The following is a 12,846-nucleotide window of genomic DNA, read 5'->3' on the forward strand; positions in this document are numbered from 1 at the left end:
ATGAAGGGTCTAATTTGGGAGACAAGCTATAGATACAAATAAAATTTTAAACTATGACTGTATATGATTAAGTACTGAAGTGAGTGCCACTGACAATATTATGGCCCTTCAAGGGGAATGTATCAGAGTGAGCTGGAATGGTAAATAAAGGCTTTATGAGAAGTTACATGAGCTGTTGAACAGGATTATCTGGGATGGTAGTGCTGTATAAGCAAAAGAGAGGCTGTATAAATGAGAATGCTCTGTTCAGGTGATATTGTTCTGACTGTGGTGAGGCGGGTTTTTTTTTAATTTTTTAGTGGGTGTTGTAATAATGAGAATGATTATTTAAGTATTTGGAATCTGGTATAACTTGAAAAAATTACATTTGTGAACAAATAAAGATAACACCATAATGTAAAAGGTGAATGTTTGGCTTCCTTGTATTAAGTTTAAAAGAAAATTCCAGAAGCTAACGTTTACCATTCTCCTTTCTAGTTTCAGCTGTTTCAGTTAGTGAAATGACAGAAATCTCACTCTTGGATCAATGGAAAGCAAGTCTCTTTGTGGAGGAGTTCCCTGCGAAGTATGTATCCTTAATCCCAAATTTCCCCTTTACATCTAGAAGATGAATAGTAAATTCTCCAGACAGCTAAGAGAGAAGATCCTTTCCTTTACATCCTCACAGGTTTTCTTCTTTTATCCAAAAAACAAGCCCTAGTCTGAACCACAAAGGAGGGGTTAATCGAAATGATTTACAGCCTCTTTTCTATCTTTTCCTCATTTGTCACATATTAACAGTTTTCTATGCATTTGTATTGGAAAAGACAGAAATAAAGCCAAGACGGTATTATGCTTTTAACAATAAGTAAACTTTTGGTGGAAAGTGTCTATAAAAAATCCTTTATATTAAAATCAGTCTTTTTAATCCCTGTAGTAGAAATGCAGATTAAGGCTATTTTCTAACATACTTTGTCAAAATGTTATTTATTATTAGTTCACTCATTCATCAGATATTTATTGCATACTATTCTGTATGCTGGATACAGGATAAAAAATGAATAAGATACAGTCTCTACTCTCAAAGAACACAAGAAAATAGGGATAGAGATTTATAAATAAATAATTACGATAGAATGTGGGAAGTACAATGCCAGAGATAGGAACACAGAGCATAATATGAGGAAGAACATCTAACCCATTCTATGATGTTCAGGTAGACATAAAGTAGAGATTTTAGTGCAAATGTAAATAATTTACTCTGCTGCTTCACTTCATGCAAAGAGTACTGATCAGACCCAGGAAGGATTTAGTTATTGTTCAGATTTCCAGTTTTAGTAATTTAAGTTTTCCTCAGTTACTCTTTTTTTTTTTTTTTTTTTTTTTTTTTTTTTTTTTTTTTTTTTTTTTTTTATTTTTTTTTTTTAAACATCTTTATTGGAGCATAATTGCTTTACAATGGTATGTTAGTTTCAGCTTCACAACAAAATGAATCAGTTATATATATACATATGTTCCCATATCTCTTCCCACTTGCGTCACCCTCCCTCCCACCCTCCCTATCCCACCCCTTCAGGCGGTCACACAGCACCGAGCTGATCTCCCTGTGCTATGCGGCTGCTTCCCACTAGCTATCTACCTTACGTTTGGTAGTGTATACATGTCCATGCCTCTTTATTGCTTTGTCACCGTTTACCCTTCCCCCTCCCCATAGCCTCAAGTCCATTCTCTAGTAAGTCTGTGTCTTTATTCCTGTTTCACCCCTAGGTTTTTCATGACATTTTTTTTTTCTTAAATTCCATATATATGTGTTAGCATACGGGTCTCTTGCAGACAGCAAATATATGGGTCTTGTTTTTGTATCCATTCAGCCAATCTGTGTCTTTTGGTGGGAGCATTTAGTCCATTTACATTTAAGGTAATTATCGATATGTGTGTTCCCATTCCCATTTTCTTAATTGTTTTGGGTTTGTTATTGTAGGTCTTTTCCTTCTTTTGTGTTTCTTGCCTAGAGAAGTTCCTTTAGCAGTTGTTGTAGAGCTGGTTTGGTGGTGCTGAACTCTCTCAGCTTTTGCTTGTCTCTAAAGGTTTTAATTTCTCCATCAAATCTGAATGAGATCCTTGCTGGGTAGAGTAATCTTGGTTGCAGGTTTTTCTCCTTCAACACTTTCAATATGTCCTGCCACTCCCTTCTGGCTTGCAGAGTTTCTGCTGAAAGATCAGCTGTTAACCTTATGGGGATTCCCTTGTGTGTTATTTGTTGTTTTTCCCTTGCTGCTTTTAATATGTTTTCTTTGTATTTAATTTTTGACAGTTTGATTAATATGTGTCTTGGCGTATTTCTCCTTGGATTTATCCTGTATGGGACTCTCTGTGCTTCCTGGACTTGATTAACTATTTCCTTTCCCATATTAGGGAAGTTTTCAACTATAATCTCTTCAAATATTTTCTCAGTCCCTTTCTTTTTCTCTTCTTCTTCTGGAACCCCTATAATTCGAATGTTGGTACGTTTAATGTTGTCCCAGAGGTCTCTGAGACTGTCCTCAGTTCTTTTCATTCTTTTTTCTTTATTCTGCTCTGCAGTAGTTATTTCCACTATTTTATCTTCCAGGTCACTTATCCGTTCTTCTGCCTCAGTTATTCTGCTATTGATCCCATCTAGAGTACTTTTAATTTCATTTATTGTGTTGTTCATCGTTGCTTGTTTCATCTTTAGTTCTTCTAGGTCCTTGTTAACTGATTCTTGCATTTTGTCCATTCTATTGTCCATTCTATCTCCAAGATTTCGGATCAACCTTACTATCATTATTTTGAATTCTTTTTCAGGTAGACTGCCTATTTCCTCTTCATTTGTTAGGTCTGATGGGTTTTTATCTTGCTCCTTCATCTGCGGTGTGTTTTTCTGTCTTTTCATTTTGCTTATCCTACTGTGTTTGGGGTCTCCTTTTTTGCAGGCTGAAGGTTCGTAGTTCCTGTTGTTTTTTGTGTCTGTCCCCAGTGGCTAAGGTTGGTTCAGTGGGTTGTGTAGGCTTCCTGGTGGAGGGTACTAGTGCCTGTGTTCTGGTGGATGAGGCTAGATCTTGTCTTTCTGGTGGGCAGGTCCACGTCTGGTGGTGTGTTTTGGGGTGTCTGTAGACTTATTATGATTTTGGGCCGCCTCTCTGCTAATGGGTGGGGTTGTGTTCCTGTCTTGCTAGTTGTTTGGCATAGGATGTCCAGCACTGTAGGTTGCTGGTCGTTGAGTGAAGCTGGGTGCTGGCGTTGAGATGGAGATCTCTCGGAAATTTTTGCTGTTTGATATTATGTGCAGCTGGGAGGTCTCTTGTGGATCAGTGTCCTGAAGTTGGCTCTCCCACCTCAGAGGCACAGCACTGACTCCTGGCTGCAGCACCAAGAGCCTTTCATCCACAGGGCTCCTTAATTTGGGATGATTGGTTGTCTATTCAGGTATTCCACAGATGCAGGGTACATCAAGTTGATTGTGGAGCTTTAATCCGCTGCTTCTGATGCTGCTGGGAGAGATTTCCCTTTCTCTTCTTTGTTCTCACAGCTCCCAGGGGCTCAGCTTTGGATTTAGCCCCGCCTGTGCATGTAGGTCGCCGGAGGGCGTCTGTTCTTTGCTCAGACAGGACGGGGTTAAAGGAGCCGCTGATTCGGAGGCTCTGGGTCACTCAGGCCCGGGGGTAGTGAGGGGCACGGAGTGTGGGGCGGGCCTGCGGCGGCAGAGGCCGGCGAGAAGTTGCAGCCTGAGGCGCGCCTGTGCGTTCTCCCGGGGGAGTTGTCCCTGGATCCCGGGACCCTGGCAGTGGCGGGCTGCACAGGCTCCCCGGAAGGGCGTGTGGCTAGTGACCTGTGTTCGCACACAGGCCTCCCGGTGGCGGCAGCAGCGGCCCTAGCGTCTCATGTCTGTCTCTGGGCTCCGCACTTTTAGCCGCGGCTCGCGCCCGTCCCTGGAGCTCTCTCAAGCAGCGTTCTTAATCCCCTCTCCCCGTGCACCAGGAAACAAAGAGGGACGTAAAAGTCTCTTGCCTCTTCGGCAGTTCCAGACTTCTCCCCGGACTCTCTCCCGGCCAGACGCGGCGCACTAACGCCCTGCAGGCTGTGTTCACGCCGCCAACCTCAGTCCTCTCCTGGCGCTCCGACAAAAGCCGGAGCCTCAGCTCCCAGTCCCGCCCGCCCCGGCGGGCGAGCAGACAAGCCTCTCGGCTGGCGAGTTCCGGTCGGCCCGATCCTCTGCGCTGGAATCTGTCCGCTTTGTCCTCCGCACCCCTGTTGCTGTGCTCTCCTCCGCGGCTCCCAAGCTCCCCCACTCCGCCTCCCGAAGCCTCCACCCGCGAAGGGGCTTCCTAGTGTGTGGACACTTTTCCTCCTTCACAGCTCTCCCGCTGGTGCAGGACCCGTCCCTATCCTTTTGTCTCTGTTTAGTTTTTTCTTTTGCCCTACCCAGGTACGTGGGGGGTTTCTTGCCTTTTGGGAGGTCTGAGGTCTTCTGCCAGCGTTCAGTAGATGCTCCTCCTCAGTTACTCTTGAAAGAAACAAATAACCAACTTAAATGTGTCCAGCCTCTAAATACAGAGAAGCCCAATTTACTATTTCTGTCATCTAGGAATTTGAAAATCAGATTAGGAAGATAATATATGAGCAGAAAAAAATTAACAATGTTAAGAATTAAATGATAATATAAAATGACCATCAAAAGGTCTATCACAAGGTATAAGGTCACTACAAAGTATCTATCACATGACTAAACTCTAGAGCAGGGAGGAAGCAGAAAAGTGTAGTAAAAAGAGCTCTGCACTATGAAATAAAAGATGTGGACTTGATTTGAAAAGTCAAGTAGTGACTCAACAAGTCATTTTCTCTCTCTGATCCTCACTTTCTGTATCAGTATAATGATGATGAGTCAGTGTTTCTCAAACTTTAATGTACATATGAATCGCTGAGGATCTTATTAAAAATGGAGATTCTGATTCAGTCAGTCTGTATTGGGACCTGAGATTCTGCACTTCTAATATGCTCTTAAGTGTGCTGATGCTGCTGGTCCAGGAGCCTACTTTGAGTTACAAGATACAAGATGCTCTCTAAAATTTCTTTTCACCCTAAGAGTTAGATTGGTAGGGCTGTGCCTTTATAAGCAGGAGAGATCAGCTTCACAAAGAAGTAGGAACTGAGCTTGAGCTGGACAAAGAAGGATAAACTAAGTTGAGAGAAAGCATTTCAGGCAAAGGAAACAGCCCGTCTGAATAGAAGCAAAAATGTGCAATAATTACTCAACAAAGGCAATGATCAGGCTCAAACAAAGGATTCCTGTATGAGAGAAATGCGAGGCCCTGAAGCAATGGGCACCCCATCATAACCGACCCTCCATTTTGCAGTACCAAGATCATGTCCATGGCAAAGAAGGTGGAATCTGTGGCACCACGTAGAATAAAATTTATATTTCTCTGCCTCCCTGTAGCCACGTGACTGAGCTTTTCCCAAAGCATATAATCAAAAGACGCTTATGCAATTTCTGAAGAATGTCCTTAAAAGGAAATGGTGTGTTTTTCTCCTCACTTTTCTCCTTTCTGATGTTATGATAGATTACAGATGTAACAATTGGTTCCAGCAACCACCTTGGAGTATACAGGATAAGAACTAAATCTAGGAATGGCAGAGTGGAACAAAAGAAGCCTCAGCCCCTGATGAATTGAAACTGTCTCACTAGCCATGACCTGCTAGCCTCGAGACTTTTTGTGTGTGTTTTAGTCATCATTAATTTCAAGTTTGTCTCATGAAGTGAAATTTAATTTTTAATAGCCTTTACTTTTTAGATCACTTTTTGGTTCACAGCAAAATTGAGCAGAAGGTTTAGAGATTTCCCACATCAAAATTTAATTTTAAATTCGGGAGCTTTGTTACCTAATGGAAATTAAGAATAAACATTCTGATCATTAGCACTACCTAGATTTCCTAAACCTTGCTTTTCCTCTCTTTCTCACCTCTGTTTCTTCCTCCTGTTTTGTTGCTTCTTAATATTGATTCTAAGATCTCAGTTTTTTTACTTTTATTAATTTGTTGGTACACTGTTTTAACATATATAGGCATTTTCTGTCATGTGTCCTGAAAAACCTTATGTTCTTCAAAACTGCACACTAAAAATAACAGGGCATACAGGAAAATTAGCTTCTGTAGTCACAGCTATGCTACTTGCAACAGAGCACTAATAAAAATAATAACTATTCTAACTTGTTTTAAAAAAAGACCACCAGCATACTTGAAAAGACATGTTAAATTCCTAACAAATACATATTAGGGTAAATATAGAAATTTGAAAAAAATGAAGATATCTTAATGGGCAGGCTAAAGGAGGAGTTGAGGCTACTGAATTATGGAGACAAGGGCAAAATGCAAAAAGATCATGGAGAACCATGCAGTAAGCTTCCTAGCTTCCAGGACAGAGCTCATGGCCAACTAGAGCAAGAGGAAGAACATATAACAACATTCTCTATTCCTCTGTGGCTTGCTGCATTCAGATGAATGCAGTTGAATACAGGACATTGCACATATATTTAGTTCATGTACACCTCATAATAACTATGTGAGATGGGTATTACAGTCCCAAGATTACATGTAAGAAACTAAGACTCAGATTAAGTCAATTGCCCACAGACATGTAGCTAGTCAATAGTTGGAGTGAGGATTCAAACCCTCAAACCCTAGTCTGTATGACCCTATACTCTGGTTTGGTTTATATAACATCTTTATTGAGATAAAATTCATATCCATATAACTCCCATTTAAAATGTCCAACTCTGGGACTTCCCTAGTGGTCCAATGGTTAACACTTTGCTCTCCAATGCAGGGGGTGCAGGTTCGATCTCTGGTTGGGCAGCTAAGATCCCACATGCCTTGCAGCCAAAAAACAAAACATAAAAGAGAAGCAATATTGTAACAAATTCAATAAAGACTTAAAAAATGGTCCACATCAAAAAAATCTTTAAAATTTTTTTAAAAAATTAAAAAAATAAAGTGTCCAGCTCAGCAGTTTTTAGTATATTCACAGGGTTGTACAACCATCACTACAATCAATTTTAGAGCATTTTCATCAACACAAAAGAAATTCAGTACCTATTAGCACTTACTCCCTATTCTTTCCCCCTTACCCTGGACAAACAACCACTAGTCTTCTTTCTACCTCTCCAGATTTGCCTATTCTGTACATTTCTTTTAAATGGAATCTAACTAAAATCATACACCAATCCCAGCGGGGGCTGGGGGGGCGGTGGTGGTGATTTCCCCACACCATGAAGCAATGCTCTAACACCAGCTGGGTGTCTTACAGTTCAACTCAATTCTAACACTATCAACCTGGAGATAGCATCAGATACCACAAGTTAAGGGTTTAGTTCTATAAGACTGCCCCCGCACCCCACACTTTAGATGCCGTTTGCAAGGTTATCACCTGTGCTTCTGACTGACCATCTATAGACTGGAGGTTCCAACTCCCTCTTTGGGTTCAATCAACTTGCTAGATAGACTCAGAATTACAGAAACATTTTACTTACTGGATTACCAGTTTACTACAAAAGGGAACAGTCAGATAAAAGAGATACATAGGTCAAGGCATGGGGAAAGGGCATGGAGCTTCCATACTCTCTCCCATCACCCCACTTTCCCAGCACCTCCATGTGTTCACCAACCTGGAAGCTCTCTTAACCCTGTCCTTTTGGGTCTTTAGGAAGGCTTCATTACATAGGCATGATTGATTACATCACTGGTCATTGGCAGTTGATTCAACCTCCAGCCCCTCTCCCCTTCCTGGAGGTCAGAGGGGTAGAACTGAAAGTTCCAATCTTCTACTCACATGATTGTTTCTCGTGGCAACCAGTCCCCATCCTTAGGTGCTTTCCAAAAGTCACCTTATTCACATAACCAAAGATAACTTTATCGTTCTCATCACTTAGGAAATTCCAATGGCTTTAGGAGATCTGTGCCAGAAACAGATATGAAGACCAAATATATATCTCATGTTATAAATCACAGTATCATACATACAATATATGATCTTTTGTGACTGACTTCTTTCACTTAGCATAATGTTTTTAAGTTTCATCTATTTGGTAGTATGTATCAACACTTTTTTTTTTGGCCACGTGGCATGAGGGATCTTAGTTCCCTGACCAGGGATCAAACCCTTGCCCCCTGCAGTGGAAGCGTGGAGTCCTAACTACTGGACTGCCAGGGAATTCCCAGCACTTCATTTTTTATGACCAAATAATATTCCATTTGATGGATATACCACATTTTATTTATCCATTCATCAGTTGATGGATATTTTTTCCCCTTTCTGGCTATTATGAGTAATGCTGCTATAAACATTTGTTGACAGGTTTTTGTGCAGACATATGATTTTATTTCTCTAATGGTGGAATTGCTGGATCATATGGTAACTTTGTGTTTAACTGTTTGAGGAATTGCCAGACTGTTTTCCAAGCAGCTGTGTCATTTTACATTCCCACCAGCAGTATATGAAGTTACAATTTATTTACATCTTGTCAATACTTGTTATCATCTGTCTTTTTGATTATAGACATCCTGGTAGTTGGCTCATTGCATGTCATTGTAGTTTTGATTTGCATTTCCCTGATGGCTAATGATGTTGAGCATCTTTTCATGTAGTTATTGGCTTTTAGTATATCTTCCTTGCAGAAATGTCTATTCAAGTCCTTTGCCATTTTTAAATTGTGTTATGTGCCTTTTTATTATTGAGTTTTAAGAGCTCTTTATGTATTCTAGATACAAGTCCCTTATTAGATATGTGATTTGCAAATATTTTCTCCTGTGGATTATCTTTTCACTTCCTTGGTGGTATCCTTTGAAGCACAAAATTTTTAGATTTTGATGCAGTTCGATTTATCTACTTTTTCTTTTGTTATTTGTGCTTTTGGTGTCATGTATAAGAAGCCTTTACCTAAATCAAAATCACAAGGATTTACTCCTATATTTTCTTCTAAGAGTTTGCCTGTGATATATATTTTTAAAGACATAAATCAGATCGTGAAATGTCTCAGTTATTGGTGGTTTATCCATTTCATCAGTGGTACTCAGTTCCAGTCACCCTGACCTTTCTGCTTTTCTTAGACTATGCCAACCTTGCTCCCCTATTTTAAGCCTCCGTATGGCTTACTCCCTACCATTATTCAGGTATCTGTAGCTCCTCAGAAGGCCATTTACTAACTACACTCTCTAAAATATACCTTTTGTCAACCCTCTGGCTGTTACTTGATGTTCTAATATCTCTTTTTATTTCACTCATAACAGTTTTTCACCACCTGACATTATGTTATTTACTTATTTATATATTTGTCTATTGTCCCATTAGCAGGTAAACTTCATGAGCGCAAGAACTTTGTTTTGTTCACCATTCCACTCCCAGTGCCTAAAGAGGTGTTAGCACATTGTAGACACTCAATAAATATTTCATTTAAGTTAAGGAATTAGTGAACTGCAGTGGATGAATTTACTCAAAAAGAATGACATGGAAAGAAAGCAAAGACAATATAGACTGGAAGCCTGGGAAACATCAGCACTACAAGTTAGGCAGAGGGAGTGGCACCAATGAACAAAGAATAGATAATATTGGACAAGGAGGAGATCCAGGAAATACTGGTCTTTACAGTTCACTTATATCTAGGGAAAGAGAATTGATGGGGTTTTCTCAAAACTATAGTACCAAGGATTTTTATATAAAGTACTGACTCTGTCAGTAATATTTATTTTTTTAAAAAGCAGTTATCTAAGCACTAAATTTAGAAGTCTATAGAGATCCACATAGGAATCAGTGTTCTTATGAGTAATATGGACCTCGGTGAGTTGAAATATTTTTTCTTGTACCTTGTATTTTCTTAAAGAGTAAAGCAGAAACTTTAGAGATTTTTCTATATATGATTTGGGTATGACATGTTCATTATTTTTCTCTAATTACGTTGGGGAATTATATTGATTTTGGTTCTTTCAGTCTGTACAGAGAATTATTAAGGCTAAAATATTTTAGGATATCATAAAAATGTATATCAGAATGTGTAGCTCAATTGCCAATAATATATTTATCTGTTGCAAAAATCAGTGGAAAGATCTCTTGTAAGTCCAAATACCCCAATGATATAGACAATGGCAGATATACCTGGATCAATCAGGAAACAGGCAAGGTACAGGCAGGGTGTCGAGGGAGCCAAAAAAAAAGTTCCCAGGACTAACAACAGCTGGAAGTTGTTACCACCCTAAGCTTGAAGGAGCAGTAACCAAAACAGTAAGAACTGCAGCTATGGGAGAGAGGCTGTCTGATAAAAGATATAACTGTTGGTAGAAGAATGCAGCCACTTCTCCAAACTGTGGCCCAGGAGGGAAAGGTTTGGAAAGAATAATATTTCAACCTGTTTGTTTTCCCACCTTTGATCTCCTGCCAGTGCTTCCACTGGTTGAACGCAACCAGAAGACGGAGCAAGGGAGCCTAGTTGGTTCACAGAGATCAGTCTCCGAGGTTGTAGAACAGAATGTAAAAGGTTGGATAATGACATGGAAAAGCAGACATTCAATATCCAGCACAAGGGCATTTTGGCAATGCATGGCAAAGTCTAAAAATCTATGTATCTTTAACCTCATCATTTCCATTTTTAGGAACTACATTTTGAGAAAACGATTAGACAAGTGCACAAAGATATTCCTTGCATTGCTGCTCATAATAGCAAACAATTACAACAAGTTTACATTTCCAATACTAGGGAACTGGTTGAATAAATTATTATTTACCAATACAATGGGTTCTTGTTCATCCACTCAAAAATGAAATGAATGTACATTGATTGACATATAAATGTGTTCATGCTTCATTGTTTAGCAGGAGAAGAACAGGTTACAGAATACTATGTACTTGAATCCACTTTTATTTTAAAATATTCCAAAATAATTGAGAAAATACAAAATTTTAAAATTCATCTCTTGAATGGTGGAGCTATGGGTAATTTTTCTCTGGATCTGTTGGAATTTGATAATTTTCTACAGTGAACATATACTACTTGTTAATAAAGATGTTTTAAAATAGGACATACACAAAATCAGTAATTTTCTAATGTCACAGGAAAACAGTTACAGGAATGATGACCGAGCTTAGCTGTGAATTTGAGGAAATTGTTCCAAGTTCAAACCCAGACTCCCAAACTGAAGTAGAAGAAGCCAGCTTATATAACCATAAGGACTACAATGAATTCTTTACACTTGTCAACTGCTTAGAAGAATGTCCATTACTTCAAGCACAGAAGCAAGGTAAAACATTTGTTATTTCCATTGTTATAAAACATTTCTTACTAATATACAAATTTTCATTTCGGTGATTTTTTTCTTTTATCGGATTTTTAAATTTTTTATTTTGCTAAGGGTATTCACCCACAAAGTTGTAATTCTGAGTTTCACATTAGTGAAATATTTTCTTTCATATTAATCCCCTTTTTGTAAATGTAGTTGTTTTTGGAGTTTAAGTGTGCTGAGCTTGAGAATAGCCTCAGAGGTTTGATTATAGGTGGCTCACAACATATTGCTATAACGATATTAGCATCTATGTACAGATCTGATGACACAGCAGTCTGGTGTAACATTAAAGTAGTAGATTATTATGTGAGAGTTATATTTTATTTCCCCAAATATGCTAAACATTTTCAATCTTACCTAATTTATATGAAACCATAATTCAAAGTGGAGATAGAAAAGTTGCAGAATTAGGTCAAGAAATTCACTCTGTTTTTACAAATTTACAGTAAGTAATAATTAAAGATACATTTTATCCAAACTATATGCCAAATCTCTCATCTTACTAGAGGGTGATAAATTTTTCCAACTGTGTAAAAACTTGCTGAGAACTACCTTTCTTGTATGTATAACAACCTATTCCCTTTTTATATTGAAAAACTTATGTCTCCATTATATAATTGCTACTATCATTTAAGATATGCTTTAGCTTGAACATGAAAAATAATTTGGTTCTTTTAGTATTGTTTTTATGTAGATACATAAATGGTGTATAAAATTTTTAGTGTTGGCAAATATGTGTGTGATATAGAGAGAGTTAAATCCCTCTTATAGTTTGAGAAGATAGAGATTGCATTAAAGACTAAACTTGAGAGCATGCTATAATAAGAAGAGCCTGAATTTGGAGTCAGAAGATTTGATCATAGTCTAAATCTACTCTTAAAAAGTGGTACAATTTTGACAGTTATTAAAAAGTTTATGGTTTTCAATTTTTTCTATAATTTCTTTCTTTTAGTTCATTCTTTTAATTTCTTATAAACAATTTTGTGGGGATCAAATTATATATACATACATGTAAAGATATGATTTGTAAAAAATAACAGGCTACCCAACCACAGCTGTTATTATATTAATGTGTCAAGCTAGAAGCATCTATTGGCAAATTTCATAATATCTGTCATCAGCTAGAACCAGAAGCTTCTTTAACTATTATACACTAAATGAAAATATGCTTGAGTTTCCCAAATACATATGAATTGTCCATATCCTATATCTCCTTAAGGGTCCTGTGTCATTTGACGTCACTTAATAAATTTAAATTTACAATTCCATTTATTTTCCTTGCAGTTATATTGATTGCTACCAGATTTATAGATACTTTGGTCTCACTGTCTAAATTTAAAGAAATGTATTATACTTTGAGATTCAATTGATACTGTAAATTTGCTCTGTCTTATAAGAAATATAGTTATTACTAAATAATAAGTTAATTCCAAACATATTTCTTTAAGACATAAAAACAGTGGGTATTTTTTTTATTATTTGTTGGTTTGTTCATATGTACTAATTTTTCTATAATATTCA

General features: G+C 38.0%; 1 protein-coding gene across 1 annotated transcript in view; it reads left to right on the forward strand.

Annotated features, from left to right (window-relative positions):
* The window catches only part of SHOC1 (shortage in chiasmata 1), a 91,932-nt gene that overhangs the window by 5,881 nt on the left and 73,205 nt on the right, over positions 1–12,846 (forward strand). Inside the window, exons 3-4 of the mRNA XM_030859016.2 lie at positions 478–565; positions 11,099–11,283. Of these exons, the coding sequence (XP_030714876.2) occupies positions 478–565; positions 11,099–11,283 (273 nt within the window). The remainder of the gene's footprint in view (positions 1–477; positions 566–11,098; positions 11,284–12,846) is intronic.

Source organism: Globicephala melas, chromosome 6 (genome assembly GCF_963455315.2).
Source record: "Globicephala melas chromosome 6, mGloMel1.2, whole genome shotgun sequence".
Classification (NCBI taxonomy): Eukaryota; Metazoa; Chordata; class Mammalia; order Artiodactyla; family Delphinidae; genus Globicephala; species Globicephala melas.